This window comes from Nanorana parkeri, unplaced genomic scaffold (assembly GCF_000935625.1).
Source record: "Nanorana parkeri isolate BGI_ZX_2015 unplaced genomic scaffold, ASM93562v1 scaffold17, whole genome shotgun sequence".
Taxonomy (NCBI): Eukaryota; Metazoa; Chordata; class Amphibia; order Anura; family Dicroglossidae; genus Nanorana; species Nanorana parkeri.
This window is the reverse complement of record NW_017306285.1, coordinates 843581-860511: the sequence shown is the minus strand read 5'-3', so window position 1 is coordinate 860511 and position 16931 is coordinate 843581. Positions and strand designations below refer to the sequence as shown.

Below are 16931 nucleotides of genomic sequence, written 5' to 3'. Positions count from 1 at the left end.
TCCTCGGCCTATTCTGGTATGGCATGGTTTGTCATTTCATGGCCAATGAGTGTATGCACTGACTGAAGCAATACTTGTATCGGGTACTGATGAGCATTTATCCATGAATTAAGAATAAAAAAAGCTCTACAGTCACCATGTAATGGAATGATAATACTACCATGCAGTAATTTTCCTTAACACAACACATAAATAACACAAAACATAGTGTGTGTGCTGCAACACAGTGCGGTGATCTGAAGAACCTATAGAGGTTTCCCATTCACCTTACCTGTCCCTGTGAAAACAAACATATATCACAATGAAGAGATATGAAGAGACACCGAGTGTCAGATCTGAACACTGAACGAGGAAGAGGCAGCATAGGCCTATGCCATATTACAAGGGGGAATTTAGAATACAGAATTATGTGCAGACATTTTGTAATGTCACTTTTGTTTGGCCTCTTTTGTAATTGATGGTTTTGTTGACGTCAGTTGTTGCGGTGGTGGCAGCGGATAGATTCCTACTTGCCTTGGATTTATCAAAACCGGCCCACTGCACACACTCCCTCCAGATTTTCCATACAGCTTATGAGTTAATGAGCTTTGCATACATTACACAGGTAATTTGTAGAGGCCGATTACTAGTGAGTACGGGTAATATAGCTGGGCAGATGTCTGGACGTGAGAACTAGACGTGAATGATCTAGCAGACAAGAGTCGGGTACATTACAGCTTCATAGTCTTATTGCATTTATTTTCTACATGTCCAGTGTGCTGAAATATGTTTATCAAATCTCTGCCCTAATGCATACGACTCCTCTTGCCAGCAGCTTGCACCATTCAGATTCTAGTTTCTGTACAGTCCATTGATCTCACACAGACCATGCTTCTCTGTGTTTAAAAAGGTGACAACCCACTCTATGAGAGTGTTATAACTGTGCCAACTGAAGCCACCACATTCTGCCTCCTTCTATGCTGTGGTTAGGAGCTCTAGTTGTTTATATACATAGAGTAGCTGACAGCTTAATCCCAACTACGCCTCCTCACTCACCAAGTCCAGTACAGCCCTGCTGGCTATGCCCAGTACAACCCTGCTGGCTATGCCCAGTAAAGCCCTGCTGACCAAGTCCAGTACAACCCTGCTGGCCACATCATGTACAGCCGTGCTGGTCACGTCCAGTACACTTGGCTAAAGTGGTGCCCAGGGGATCCTAGAATACCAATATTGTTCCAATATTTGAAAATGCAGAAGCAACAAAAACCCTGCTCACCTCTCTGTCCAGACCTGCGGCCACCGTATTAATGACTCCTGTTTCGCTGTGAATCACAAACATATCCTGGGAGGGGCTTTGTGGACTCTGCGCCATGATACGGTACATGACAATCCCATTCGACGTGTTGATATCATCAGCATCGTGTGCCGTCACTGTCATCACATAGGTACCTGAGAACACAGAAATAAGAAATGGAAATGAGGGAAATATTACCACACTGGGATGATGTTTGTACCACTTCCCCCATTTTGCAAACCTCCCACCTGCCCTGACTGTGTCAGAGCCGCTCATACCTTCCACCTCCAAAAGGGCCAGTGTTTCCTAAAAATATAGCTGACCTGTTCTTATGTTAGATGTTCATCTTTCTATAAAATCCTTTACCATTATTTGTGAAGCATACTATCACCTGGAGGAGGAAGTTTATAAGCCAATAAGAAGTTCTGCCACGAAACCATTTAAGCAAACGTAACCCCAAGCCGCCATCTTGCCAGCCCCATCTCTGTGTATCTGTGCTGTGCCATTCATCAGCTGTTGAGTAAAATTACCATGCATGCGCATTTTAAGTTCAGCACTACTGCTGTGTACACTTCCAAGCACAGCTTAAATAATCATATCAGGTGACTATGCTAAGCAGGTAGTTGTTGAGGCACTTCCTGTTCAATCAGTTCTCTGTCCCCCAACTATTGGCCTGTGTTGTCACCCTGTCACACGCTCTACCAATGAAGAATACAAGTGGCTGTGCTGACACATATTACACAGGCATGGTCCAACATCAGGAAACCCGCTTTGAGAAATGCATTGCAGCCATCACTAGAGTGCATTTAGACAGGTAGTGGCTGCAAAGAGGCTGCATGTGATCAGCATCTACTTTAACTATCCCATGAAGCAAATCGCTTGGGATTGCCCTCAGAAGATTAGCATAGCCCACAGGTGCAGGATTGTCACCAATGGTAAATTCCCTTCAGCAGAGACAATACAGCTGTCGCTATCTCTGCTTTAGTGACAAACACATTGCAATGTGATAGATTTCACTCTCTATCATTCTGAAAATGTCATCGGCTGGATTTCCCCTTTAAGGTCTAGACAGGGAAGGTAAGAGCTTACACCTGCATGCTATTCTGAGTTTCCTCGCTTCCCCTTGTAGTCCGGCCTTGTAATCAAAGATCAGGTTTAAATCTCCTCTCTCTCCGGGTGAGATGGTTCAACACCTCTTCATTAATTGTATTAACAGTGAAGGAGCAAATGGGGGGACTTCAGGATGCCGGCACTTGATATGAGCCAGAGCGTGTTTGCCACTGTGCTCTTTAAAGGATTAATTTCACAAGCTGCAAATTACGGCTCCATTTCAAAACGAACTCAGTCCCGTAATTGGCTTTCTGTTCAAATCAGCAAGGCTAAAGATTTGAATTCGTCATATGCAGATGACTTTCAAGTATCAGGCCCCATCTGTGCCGAGCTCGCCGGCATTCATCTCTCGGGGGACAGTCAAGTGAGGCAGAAATGACTGGTCCGATGATAAAGGCAGAAGCGGCTAGACTGACTCTTAAAGGGTCACTCCAGTCTAATGAACAAGTTGAAGGCTGAATTAACATGAGGAGTAGGAATCAACAATTGCAAATTTACATATTCATGAACTTTCCTTACATTGGGAAGAAAACATGTATTCCAGTACCTGGCAGTCTCACATACAGGGCAATAGCTCCATGCCCATTCTTCAATGCATGCAGATCCTGATAATATCTTACCGTATAGCACAAAATCTTTATTTTAGAAATACATATTCAATACAGCTTAAATTTTTTTCTAGTGTGAGCGTGCATGCTGTACTTTCTAACATGAAAGCCCAGAACTAGCACTGCACTTTTTGCCTGGTCCTGCAGACTAACGATCTAAGCATTTAACGTCTGCACTAAGAGAAGAGGGGGTGTCCCATCTCAATGTCCTTCAGCTGTGTGTGTAGTCTGAGATCCTGGTCTGTAAAGTAAATCAGCTGTCAGAAACCCTCTAGTACCAGACGTACACATGCCATCTACTGGGTGCAAATGTGATATACTGTATATATATATATCTATATCTATATAGATATATATATATATATATTTATGTATATATATACATTATATACAATGTTCTATATTTTCCTGTCTAAAAAGGAAAACCTTTTGCTACTCATATAGGGCTTTCCCAGTGTCTAGTCACAACCCTGAAAACCTTTTTTGTCCGGCTTATGTACTGTAGGCGTTTCTATGTACTATTGAATGTATCACACTGCATATGAATGGGGACAAAGCTGGCTTTCTCAGTCACCAAGGTCACTGGCAATATCCATAGTTAAAAGGATGCTTTTTACTCTATAAAAACATAGACGTCTGCTGTCATGATAAGTGCGTGCTCTGTGAGATGAGCCCCTATAACTGTGTGCCACTCTAGGAGTATTCTGTATTGTATTGTCTTACTTTCTTCCCTTCCTTATTATCTCCTCTCTCTCTCTTTTATTCTTATTCTATTAAGCTACTTGATCAAGCTTGAACAAAGACGGCAGAAACCCGGTGCTGTGTTATTTGTTCTGTTTAAAGAACAATTCTAGGCAGCATGTGAAACCAATCATTGAGCTATTACTGTATTCCGGAACATTGCAGATGTGCCCAAATCAAAAAGTTTGCTCAGCTGACTTTAATCCGAGCTCTGCGTAACCCTCTGAGGTCACAGCTCACACGGATCAGCTGAGAGAGGCAGTAGGAGGATACCTCCTCAACCCCGTGCCGTGCCACTTTCTCTGATTCAGCTTCCTGCAACATCAAATCACACTGGAATCTGATTGGTGGCTTTGAGAAAAGTCTGACATTTTTTGTTTCAGGTTTACTGTATGTGAGAGGCAGGATCACAAACAGAGGTGTTCCAAGATTACAGGGGAAAGGCAGTGTGGTGGACTGGTACATTACAGCAATGCTTGGATGTAAAACAGTACAGAGCAGATAGACTCCTCTTCATGTATGCATTGTACCTCAAGGCTACATTTTGGCTGGAGTGTGCCTTTAATCCCAATGGGTACAAAATATAACAGCATTATTAGTGATCCCAGAGCACTTTCTCGAGACAATATGGGGGGTTGGGGGGTGTATCAAAACTGGAGCAGACAAAATCTGGAGCAGTTGTACATGGCAAACAATCAGCATCCACCTTTCATTTTTGAGTCCTAACTGAACAAACTGACAATAGAAGCTGACTGGTTGCCATGCAAAGCTGCTCCAGATTTTGTCTGCTCCAGTTTTGAGAAATTCCCCCCCATTGTTCTTTATTATAGAAAAAAGCAGATACCACATATGAGGCCCCCAAAATCAGTGTGCCCAGTTCTGAACCCTATTATGAAGTTTTATTTGTTAGATATCTAATTACTCCATGTCCTTAAAGGGAATGGAGCCATGGCAAGCTCACCATTGTAAGCCACCCCTGTCAGAGTTAAATGGTTTGTCCCAACTCTCTATCTGCCACTTTTGCTGGGCCTGCCAAAGGAAGCTGAAAAATAACAGACTAACTGGCCGGATCACAAGGTCAAAATAAAGGGAAAAAAAGGAAACAAATGCAGCCACTGTATCTATAGACTGGTAGGCTGATATATTACATTTCTGCTGTTTGGGTTTAGATATTCTTTAATTATTCAATCCATTTGCTTGCCAGCTGTTTCACTTGATCATTCTGCAGCCAGCTTCTCAATGAAAATTCTTGGGTCCCCAGTGACAGACACAGGACACTAGTGATCAAGCCAGCTCGGTCAGTTGGCAGAGTAGCCCATAAACTCAGAGTCGGCTCCTGAAAACCAGCAATACTCCCAGAGGGTGTGACTTCAAAGCTCCAGTACATTATTCATTGTGGTAGAAGAAAGAAAAAAGCACAAGGCTCTTATTAAGCACATTCAAGCAAGCAATAGAGTTTCAAAGGAACAACAAGCATTAGAAGCCGCGCGCAGGGCTGGAGACTACTGAACATCCCGGAAACCAGAGGGACCTCCTGGCTTTTGTTCTTGTGCGAACATATAGGAAATCACCATTTTTCTTGTCTGTGTTGTGCTTCGTCTGGATACGATCTGTCTCCTGCAGAGAGGCAGCGCAGGCTCAAGTCAGCTTGCAGCTATGCTGCTGCGAATATTCATGCTGGCTCAACTGTTTAAAAAGCAGCCTCACCCCAAGAGATATTTCATGCTCAGGTTTATTGCAGGGTTACATCACCGTGGCAGTCTTCATAGCTATCAAGGGCCACAGATGGGATATCTCTTTCCATTCAAGGTATGGCTGAGCTTGGCTTTGCAGAGATATTGCTAAGTCCAGTCACAATGAGTCCTCCATGTATTCATTTGTAGCATCCACTTTAAGGAATCAGTCACTGGAACACTGTATTATATGCCCTCTAATGCACATGTATACACAACTCACTGCTGTCAGCGACACGCTCTATAGGAAAGCCAAGCTCTCAATTTATTGGGGTTCAGGGGTGGGGGGAGATCTCCTTAACACGGTCACATATGGACCAACCTGGTTTAATCTGCTTTAGGTGGAGTTGATGTTTAATACCAGACATATATAAAAGAGACTTTCTGTAGTGCTGCAGGAGAAGGCTTTGCCTTGTTTCCAAATAACAAACATTTTATTATGTCCATATGAATTAGATTTCTGTCAGATGACTTAATCTGAATTTCCTATAGTTACCCTCCGGTATTATCATACATTAATGCCGCCATACAAGCCCTGATGAAGAAGGAACTTTGTGAACCCAGAAGTGTGTTGGCTATACTCTCTGACCTTTTGTTGTGAATACTTAACATTCACTGTTTAGTTGTGGCGCACTTATCCTTTTATATATACTCTTCATATAATGCAGAAGCTCCCAATAAGGCCAATTTCAATGGAGCAGCCACAACATCTACAAACAACCTTTCTCAGGGGACATAGTGACTGGCCAGCAAACCTTGTCTAATCCTTATTGTTTCTCTGATGCTGGGAGTTCATGTTCATATGTCTATGTGTCCCTCCAGCTACCCACCTATTGCTGTCATGGGATTTTTTTTTATACCAAATGAGTCGAGGCCAAAACAAAACTTATTCCTATAACTTTAAATATTGGGTGGTGAATGTGTAGCCTTATCCACTTTCCTCCCAGAAGAATGAGGACCATCTGTATTAGATATTAGAATCCATATTTCCATTCTAATAGCACAGGAGCAATACCAAAGGTCACAAGTAGGGGGCAGTACCTGGTTTGGAGGCTTCATCCACTGAACCATTGAACACCAAGCTGGAGAAATCCGGCCGGTTGTCATTCATGTCGATGACGTAGATGGAGAGATCAATAGGGTTTTCCACCTTGTTTCCATTCATGTCCACAGCGTGTGCCCTGAGCTGGAGGCATGAGACATAAATGAATACAGTTAAAAGAAAAGTGCAATTAGGTTTCATTGTTTAGCTTTACTTTATCCAGATTAAACTAGATTACTACCACATTATAGAGGACATGACACTCACTCTGAGGAGCTGGTTTCACATTAGGCGGCTAACTGGGCAGCCATTGCCACACTTCAAGTGCCCTCTGACCCCTGGCTCTAAAGCTGAAGAGTCAGAACCAAAGTAAATAAAGCTAAATAGGGGGAAATGATTCATCCAGTAACTCTGTATAATTACAATAATATAGAACAACACTGTCATCACAAAGAAACCATTCCAAATGTTGCTCCCTTCAAAAGAAGTTCTAGCTTCCGTAACAGAATCTTCAGCATCCAACACACTTCCTGGACTGGTGGAGAATTGGTCGTGATTGCTCCCTGCACCCCATATGTCATTGCAGGGTCCCCTTCATCAGGCTCAGAGAGGGTCTGTGCCCGATGAAGGGGACCCTTTGCGACCCCGAAAAGCGCTTGCAAAACGAGAGACAGCACACGTCAATAAATGACTATTAATTTGCTGTAAAGAAATTGGTGTGCTGGTGACATTCTTCAAATATCTACATGCTGGCGGCGCCATCCGCAGTCACTTCAAGCACCCACCTGTATATCTGCATGGGAATCTCGGTAAGCAGTGCAGCAAGGAACTTCTTTTCCATATGTCATTGGAACACAAAGTAATGACATAGGGACAAGAGTGTGGTACCAGAAGGTGGACCAGGCATCCCACAAAACTGGAAGTGCATTGCAAGCTAAAGATTTGCAGCTTAGCTTTTGAGGACAGCAAAGTTAGGACTTGCTGCTTGCTGAGAAGTAGGTATCACAACGGTTCTTTTCAAACAGGAAGCTGTTGGATTTGTCTTGCTTTAAGGCTGAACATTGAAATTCTTGCCTAAGCTCATTCATGACCAATTCTCACACCTGACATTATTGTTATCTAGTGGCATGCCATTTTTATGCTGATCCTTTTCTTAATTGAAACATAGTTTTTATCCCCTGATTTTGGAGTTCCTGGCGCTAGTCGTGACATTTCCATATGAAACAAATAAATGTTTACATTCCTGAGTGCAGATTGTCTTGAAGTAATCATGGCAGCTGGCAGTTATGATGCTGTTGAGGTGTGAGCGGCTGGTTCCCCTCCAGATGTGATGATTGTGTGGGTTCAATGATCTGACACTGAAATGATGCTGTCATATTATTCAGAGATGTCTCTAGAGAGATTCTACACATGGGGTGTGTGTGTGTGTGTGAATAAGGCAGATGGGATTGTTAACTCTTTTTTTTATAAAGCAGCCTCTACCTCTGGCTTCTGTGTGACTGGATTTAGCCACTTAACATTTCCACATTAAAAAATCAGCTCCACCTCTAACCCATCCTTGCTATGCCCGCACATGTCCATTTTCCGCACATGTCCATATTGGAACCAAGCCTTGTCCTTTTTTTTCCTTGCCTTTCCAGTACCAACCTTTAGATTTTCCCTTCAATGCGATGAGAATGACTAGGAGGAACACTAAAAGGAAAACAAAGCTAAAACCTTTTCTACTTTTGTATAGTACAGGGAATTGTTAGAGGAAACCTCTCTAACTTAAGTCAGCTGTCACCCAAACACTGTCCCTGTTGGAAGATTTCCCCTCTATTCCTTTTCAGGTGACAATTTAGATTTTTAATAACTTTCAGTCCCAGAGACAATGGCCACCAGGACAGATAGAGTGGGTGAATCTCCACAGGGGGGGGGGACATAAACAGCAATAAAGACCTGACAGGCTATCTAAGCCTTCCCTAATTTACATAAAACATATAAAATCCCCCCAAAAATCACTTTAGATAACATTGACAAAAACTAGATTCAGCAACAGTAGTTTTCAGGTCTGGACCTGTAATTTGGAAGAAGCCAAAAGTCTACAGAGGTTCTCTGCAGTGGCGAGTACAATGGCTTGATCTAATAAATTTAACGTTCATGTTTTGAAGGTAAAGTTGCACTCACTTTAAAGCACTCCTGAGATGTCTGTGTTCTCTGTCTTTAGACTCTGTGTTTGTTGCTACTGCCACAACCTGATGTTGTAGAGTCCTAATAACCCCGTGTTTGTGTCCCAGTGGGTGGTGGGAGTCATAATGCAGATAATGGTTTGTGTGGGTAGGTTTTCCTTAGACCTCAATGACAAGTCACCCCTCGTATTGACACATAGCACATAGTCAAAAAATGAGATTTGTTAATCTATACCTTTCCCATGTACACTTGTTGTATTTGTCCACTGAGTTTATGTGTTCACTAAAAGCTTATATTTCCGATGCTCTAATCTTGACCCAGGTATCCTTCACATACCTGAACCAATGACTTGGTGTTACTGCCCTCCTCTTCTCCTCCTCCTCCATGTACAGGTTGGATACAATGGGAGATAAAAGTGATGCCAAGAGTCTTATCACTCATTGGAACGAAAGAAGAGGCATCTGAAACACTAACTACTACTAGCTATAGCATGACCTGGATACATGAGAACACTTATATATATATTATTATTAAATGAGAACACTTATTTAACACTTTGTGTTAAAATATCCCCCTTTTTATCTCTGAAAGTTTGGATGTGAAACAATGTGTGTGCTGAAGATGTTATGGTCCCCAAGGCACGCTGCAACCCCGGCACACTCCTAATGGTTGTGTAAGATGAAAAAAAATGAATATTAACATTCTATATTGCGATTTGAGTGTATTCTCTGCAGACGGGCTTGGTATCAGGAGCTGGAGAAGCATATGTTCTGCTGACGGAAATTGATTGACAGCCCAGGAAAGATGAGGCGCTGCTCACCTCTAGCTGGGAGACAGATGTTGTAGCATGTCGTCCTTGCATCGAGAAGACAGACAAGGAAAAATTAAGAAGCAACTGAAAGTCATTACCGCAATGCAGAGACAGGCAGCTTATATGGAGGGTAATCGGGCGAGCACACAGGAAGCTTCTTAGTGTTTGTCAGATGCAAGCAGAGGCCCTGCTCCATGTACAAGCCTGTCAATGTCTTCCTTTGGTGATAGCGATTAATTCTCCCCTGATTTATAGGGTGCATGGGGAGCAAAGCTGCGGCTGTGTTGCTCTAGCAGGGAATCACTGCTGGTGCTGATATAATGATTGGCGCTCAGACTGATGCATGATACCTCCCTCTGAACGCAGAACACATGGGTATTATCTCTGCAAGCTTTTAAAATACCAAAACTTAAAGGAAGTCTCCACTTTCAAACAGCTTTAATCTCGTGATGTGACTTTCTCTTGTGCTCTTCAGACATGTTTTTACTTACCAGGACGCCAAAGCTTATTTTCATCGTCCTGGGAAACAATCTAAAACTGCTTTCTGTATATAAAATTATTTATTACAGACAGCGCAATAGAGTCAAGCTGTATCCTGGGGCAATGGAAATAACTATGCTTGATTTCTTCGGAAAAACACAGCAGGAAGCCAAAAAAAGAAAGCAAACTCTTATTTTGTAATAGAAGTGCGACAACATGTAGTAGTCAGCAATCACCTGAAGACGCGAGTCCTCTTCTTAAAGAAGCTCCCGCTCACAGGTGTACCCGGCATCCTATACCTGGCATATCTAGAATCTAGGAACACCGGAGGCCACTAACCATACAGTAGAAGCAGGGATGAGAGAATTGATTAAGGTGAACTGCATTTTGTCGCAACATAACAAATTTCGCCTTTGACACAGCAGGGAACTAAAACTCCAAATTTCACTGTTTTTGGTACTAGAACATGCCCAAGATAGCTTCAGTAACCCCTAGGAGCTATTTAAAGCCCACTGCACTTTAAAAAAAACATCAACAATGATCTTCATTTCACTTTCCCTATTGATTAAAATACATTTTGCCGAAATGGTAAAATTTTACAAAAATCTTCCAACAGTTTGAGGAAATAAAAACACTGAGTTTCACTTATCTCTACAGAGAAATAACATGCAGGCTGTATTGTAATTAATCCAGTATCAGTAAGCCCAGGCAATCCATTTCTGTTTTTTGGGTAAATAACATTTTAAAAAGGCGGACCTATAAATGAATGCTACACCCACTGTGGTTTTACCGCATTGCACCACCTTTCCTGACTCTTATTGCCTATCTGCAATCTGTACCTTTTTGAGCTTCTGGTTCCCATCACCGTAGGTTGAGAAGGTCTGGGTAGCATGTGAAGAGCCACAGAAGTTACTTCACAGGACAAAGAAGTACAAGTAGGGCGGCTTCAGCCAAGCTTTTTAATATGCACCCATGCCCCAAAAGTAAAAGATACTTCATAATGTCAGGTATGATATCTAAGTCATACAAAATATATATCCACGTACAATTAACCTGCAGTTTTGGGTTTATCGGCCCTGAAAACAACGATAGGCACACTTTATCAGCACCTCACCTGGTGCTCGGTCAAAGAATGAAGCCTTCTAAAACAGGCCCCAAAATCCTAACTTCTAATTATATAACAATCCAATTTAATTCCAGTGATTTGTGAGTGAGATGTGCCCGGCTCCTGCTCTGCAGACACTGGCGGGTTTGATTCGCGGCCAGGCACAAACACTACTGTCTCAGACTCGGAATGAAAAACTATTGTTTAGGAATGAGGTAATTTCTGTGCTGGCCGCTCCGTTCTGAGAGGCTGAGTATTTATCTTCCCCTCAGGGTGCGCTTATCACGCAATTCTCAGGCTTTGTAATAGGCCTCTGTAGCTTCAGCGATGCTATGAATATTCCGTGCCATCATCTTTACAATGTGTGAACACCAGTCAGTATTGGGAAGCATCATACACTGATCGGTCTGGCGCGTCTACTTCTCCTTTACAGAGGTATATCTCTCATCAGGCTCAGTCCAGGGAGAGAGATGTAATAAACCCTTCTTATGAAAAACAGAGGTTTTTTTCTGGTTTGTTTTATAATTGTGTGTTCACTGGAGTTTCCATTTATTTGGCATTGTAGACAAGAGGAGTGTTGAGACACCACTGATTGCCTGTGCAACTTCTGCAGGGGTGACCAGACAAATTAATAGAATTTTCAGATGGGAGGGTGGTACATGGGCAGTCTATACTGCAGCCATAGGGCAAAGAGCCATTACCGAATTACTGGGTTAGCACAGTGTAAGGCTCCAGTGTGGAAGGACTGGTACTAGGCTAATGGCCAATTCTAATTGTCAAGGTTCCTCTTTAGACTGTCTCAACTTCTACATTAAAGTATAATTAAAGCCGAAACCTGAACCCAACTTTAATTTGGACAGAATAGGGAATGGTTAAAACTACTGTCAGGTTTATTTTTGGTTATTCATGTCACAATGGGGAGATGTCACTTTATGTCACAAAAGGATGTGAAAGGAAATCTCTCCAAATGAAGGTAAACTTCCTCTTAGAAGTTTGTCATTATGACAAGTGTCCCCAATGGAAGATTGCCCCTCCATTTCTGTTCCAATAACAGATGAAACATTTGTATTTTCCTTCACATTCAGTCCGTAACAATAGTCACCAGGATAAGCAGACAGGACAAATCTCCCCAGTAGAAAACTGACAGGAGTTGTAACCCTCCCCCACTTTATCCAAAAAAGCTATAAAAGAAAAGGTTTTGACTCTCCATACATTTTAAATGTCCATTGGACATGGAAGTGCTGGTGACATCCTAGGTGTGGGTGGAATAAATTGGGCAATGGGTAGAAGATATACTAATGTTCATTGGACATGGAAGCGCTGCTGACATCCTAGGTGTGGGTGGAATAAATGGGGCAATGGGTAGAAGATATACTAATGTTCATTGGACATGGAAGCGCTGCTGACATCCTAGGTGTGGGTGGAATAAATGGGGCAATGGGTAGAAGATATACTAATGTCCATTGGACATGGAAGCGCTGGTGACATCCTAGGTGTGGGTGGAATAAATGGGGCAATGGGTAGAAGATATACTAATGTCCATTGGACATGGAAGCGCTGGTGACATCCTAGGTGTGGGTGGAATAAATGGGGCAATGGGTAGCAGATATACTAATGTCCATTGGACATGGAAGCGCTGGTGACCTCCTAGGTGTGGGTGGAATAAATGGGGCAATGGGTAGCAGATATACTAATGTTCATTGGACATGGAAGTGCTGCCGACATCCTAGGTGTGGGTGGAATAAATGGGGCAATGGGTAGCAGATATACTAATGTTCATTGGACATGGAAGTGCTGCCGACATCCTAGGTGTGGGTGGAATAAATGGGGCAATGGGTAGAAGATATACTAATGTCCATTGGCCATGGAAGCGCTTTTGACATCTTAGGAGTGGGTGGAATAAATGGGGCAAAGGGTAGAAGATATACTAATGTCCATTGGACATGGAAGCGCTGGTGAAATCCTAGGAGTGGGTGGAATAATTGGGGCAATGGGTAGCAGATATACTATTGTCAGTGCGCCAAATATTTGGTGCATGCAAAACTGATTTTTTTTGGGGGGGTGGGGGGATTCACCAAATAATAGTTTAATTCAAAGAGCGTAAAATAAAAAGATGATATGTAGTTAAAAAAACCAACACAATTTCCGCCATATCAATAACGGTTCAGATAATGAGTCTGTCAATATCTGGCACAATGGAGGTGTGCAGTATTGCACCAAGAGGGCGATGGCACAAAACAATCAAGATTGTGGTTTCTGTGCCTAATAAACTACATAATAGTGAAATGCAATGCTCCACAATCAGATGTGCCTTTGGACACTTTGCATTCCTGTACAAGAGCAAATCATAGTTTACCGGACCCCCTTGTGTTCTAAAAGGTCTCAAAGGAGTAACCAAATATGATTTTTGACCTTGTAATACCGGTATAATAAAAAAAATCTGATTGGATACTATGGGCAACAATGGTAGTATAACATCGGGTACCACAACAAGTATATTGTTACTCACATGATACGATGATCTCTCTTCTCTGTCCAGCGGTCTTGTTACATACATTCGGCCAGAGATGGGGTCTATATTGAAAATTTCCATAGGGGGTTGATCAGCTCCAACTCCTGTGATGCTGTATCGGATCATACTCTCCCGGTCCTTGTCTGAGCGGATCTGCAGAGGACACAGTAATAAATCAAATTGATATATGACCTGTGCAAAGATTGCAGAACCTGTGCAATGTCCTGTGTAAATACATCTACTATATAAAAGTAACATAAACACATATTGAATATCATTTGAAATGTTATCTATATACTGTATTTGCAAATATATCACAACCATAACATTTGCAATATGACTTGTTTTATACAGCTGCAAAGATATTATACAAAGTAATACCTGCTGGTGAAGGCAAAACTCCTGTAAGTGAGGACTGGAGTCCATGGGAACAAAAATGTTAATACCTTAATAGCCCTATATAGCTAAAATTATTAGTGTAATTGCCTCACACATCACATCTGTGGCCTTAAAAGTATCCCTGCCATGGAAGAATCATGGAGGCTGCCATTGCTCTTCTCTTCTTTTCAGAATGTAAGTTCTATGGTGACACAATTATGCTTTTTTCAGTCATACCCAGGCAGGTATCAAACATTCTCAAAAATGTCAGCACTGCACTTTTCTCAAGACAGGTTTACTTTTAGGAATTACCAACTTGAGAGTGATCAGCAGGGTTTTGGTCATACACTTGAGCTTGTGTCAATGGACAAATGCAGCATGCGCTTTCAGGGGCATTCTGTTGTATTTGGGATCAGATTGAGGTGCTTTCGGATCATCCAGAGTTCACTGACAGGTATATCTGACTTGTAGCTGATCTCTTTCTGACCTGCATGCGACCTCCTTCTAAGCTGCGTCAACTTGCTTCAAGCTGCTTTTGCATATCCATTGCCATCTATGAGGGAGAACCCCTCAAATCCAGAACCTGAAGCAGCTAGAACAGTAGAACTTGCACATTATGCTTTCCTACCCCAAACACCGAGCATTCCTCTAGTTCCTATTTAAAAGTAGATTTCAAAGAAAATATATACCCTCCAGGCAATAACTTGAAGTTCCCTGTCTTAAAAATAACAGCAGTCCTGCATTATGTTAAATTGCATAACAGAGAGGTGTACATTGGTTCACATATAGCATATAACCCTGGCAATCCTGGGGGACATTACTCAGTGGTGACATTACTCGACAAATATAAGGGTATACTGGGCAGAATACTACACATGTCTTCAAATCATCTAATGTTGTTCAACTTCACCTCACTTTTTTAGTTTGCTTTTTTAAGTTCTTCTCAAATTAAAACATAGTGACACTAGAGTAATTCAATACAAAAACAAGGTGCGCCAAGATAATTCACAAAACCAACTCCATAGCACCTCATTCCGATAACAATGACTATAGCGCAATCCTTGTACCTTTAAATATTTGTTACCCCAAGAACCACCTAGTGTATATTTCTAACCACCTTCTATATGATATGGTATATGGTGATTATGCCCGTCATACGCCACATTTAAAATACATTAATAATCATTTGTAGCACTTGTGCCTACAAACCACCATCGGCCAGATGAAGCATTCAGCAGGACTCCCAATTAACATGTATTTTAGATGTTGTGCCAGTAGACTTGTGGATTAGGAGGGGAAAACTAAACAAGTTGATGTGAACCTGTCCAGATGGTGGAATACAGATCTAAAAAAAAATAAACTGGAAGGGCTTCTTTATAGGTGTCCTGGAAACATAAATGCTTATTTGAAGGTCACTTTGTTAGATCTACATTCCATTGTCCTTCATTTTCTGTGACTTTACAGTAATGAGCACATTCTCTTGTTAATCACAACCTTTCTTGCGGTTCTCTATCATATTAGGCCTGTTCTCTTGTGATCTCGGCTCTCATCTATAAGCTCTCTCATCGATTGTGGACGGACCTCTCACTCTCAGACCTGAAGGTCACCATGTAAAGGGTTGCCATCCGTCTCCCAGCGGACAGACTCAGCCAATGAGTTGCCATTACCACCCAGGAGAAATAATTGAGGCCATAATGCAAAGAACACATGTGTGACAGACTGAAATAAAGTCCTGGTCTACCCAGGGAAACGCAGATTAATGAACGCTTCTCATTACAAAACCAAAGAAAGGTTCCAGAGCTCGTGGTCAGTGTAATAAGGACATTAGTCAGTGGCTGAGCAGAAAAGTTGCCATTAGAGATACAAATAAATGGCAGTTGCTAATTTAATACTTGTTAAGACTGTCCGAGTGTCAGAAGATAAAGGTTTTATATGGGAGGGATGGAGGGAGCTCCTCAAGCTTATCTGATTGGCTGGTGACCTTGGTTTCTCTGCTTCTCGGTGACTTTTTAAATCATAGATTGTTTCCAGCACAGGTATGCAAGAATCTGCACAAGACCAGACTATTTAAAGCTGGACTCCAAGCACATATAAAAGGTACATATTATTGTAGCTCCGTGTTCATTAATAAATCATTAAATAAATATATTCTTAATGCAAGCAGTGTAAAGTACTCAAATTCCCCCAGTATCACCCACCAGCAACCCCCTGCATAGCAAATCAAAGACTGTGATTCACCTATTTTTGTTTGGTGGTCTAAAGTTTGTCTCTTCAGTCCTTAGAGACAGTGCTGCATTATCAGGGTTCACCTACAGGGAACCTGTGGAATGATGTCTCCAGGATAAAATAGGCATGGCACTGGCATATAAGTAGAAAGACAGAAGTACACGCCCGCATTGGGTATCTGTGAAAGGTCAGATTTCAATGTGGACAGCTCCTGGAATTACTGTTAGGATCAGAGATCTTTGAATTCCACATTGGGGTGAATAAAGATCTCAGCATGGGAAGGGTGACATGTGAATGAATTCCACAAACAGTAATGACTATGGGAGCAGGGAGTCCCAACACACCAATTGACAAAATAATCTTCATATTACGTCATCTTGGATTGCACTAAAGCCGGGGATAGAATTCACAGAGCTTACAAAATTAGCAGTAGCTGCTCTGACCAATCAGCTCAGAGATATATTAAGCCTCTGGATTGATTTTAGAAAAACTGAGAGGAAGCTGTTGTTATCAGTTTTTGTAGCATTTGTTATTTCTTTTCATTGCGTGTGTTATTTCACAAATTCAAGAAGTGCCGCACTCCACGGGTCTTCACTGGAGCAGAAACACATCTCACATTCCCCCCATGTGTCCTCAGCCCTAACATGTTTCACCATTACGGCTTATAGAGTCTCATATCCCTATGAGTAAGCCATAATGGTGAAACGTGTTAAGAGACTGAGGACACATGGGGGGCAGGGGGG

General features: G+C 42.1%; 1 protein-coding gene across 1 annotated transcript in view; it reads right to left on the bottom strand.

The window, feature by feature from the left end:
- CDH4 (cadherin 4) overlaps window positions 1–16931 on the bottom strand; it is a 503915-nt gene that overhangs the window by 43765 nt on the left and 443219 nt on the right. Inside the window, exons 5-7 of the mRNA XM_018560236.1 lie at window positions 13582–13737; window positions 6507–6651; window positions 1256–1428 (exon numbers count right to left, since the gene is read on the bottom strand). Of these exons, the coding sequence (XP_018415738.1) occupies window positions 1256–1428; window positions 6507–6651; window positions 13582–13737 (474 nt within the window). The remainder of the gene's footprint in view (window positions 1–1255; window positions 1429–6506; window positions 6652–13581; window positions 13738–16931) is intronic.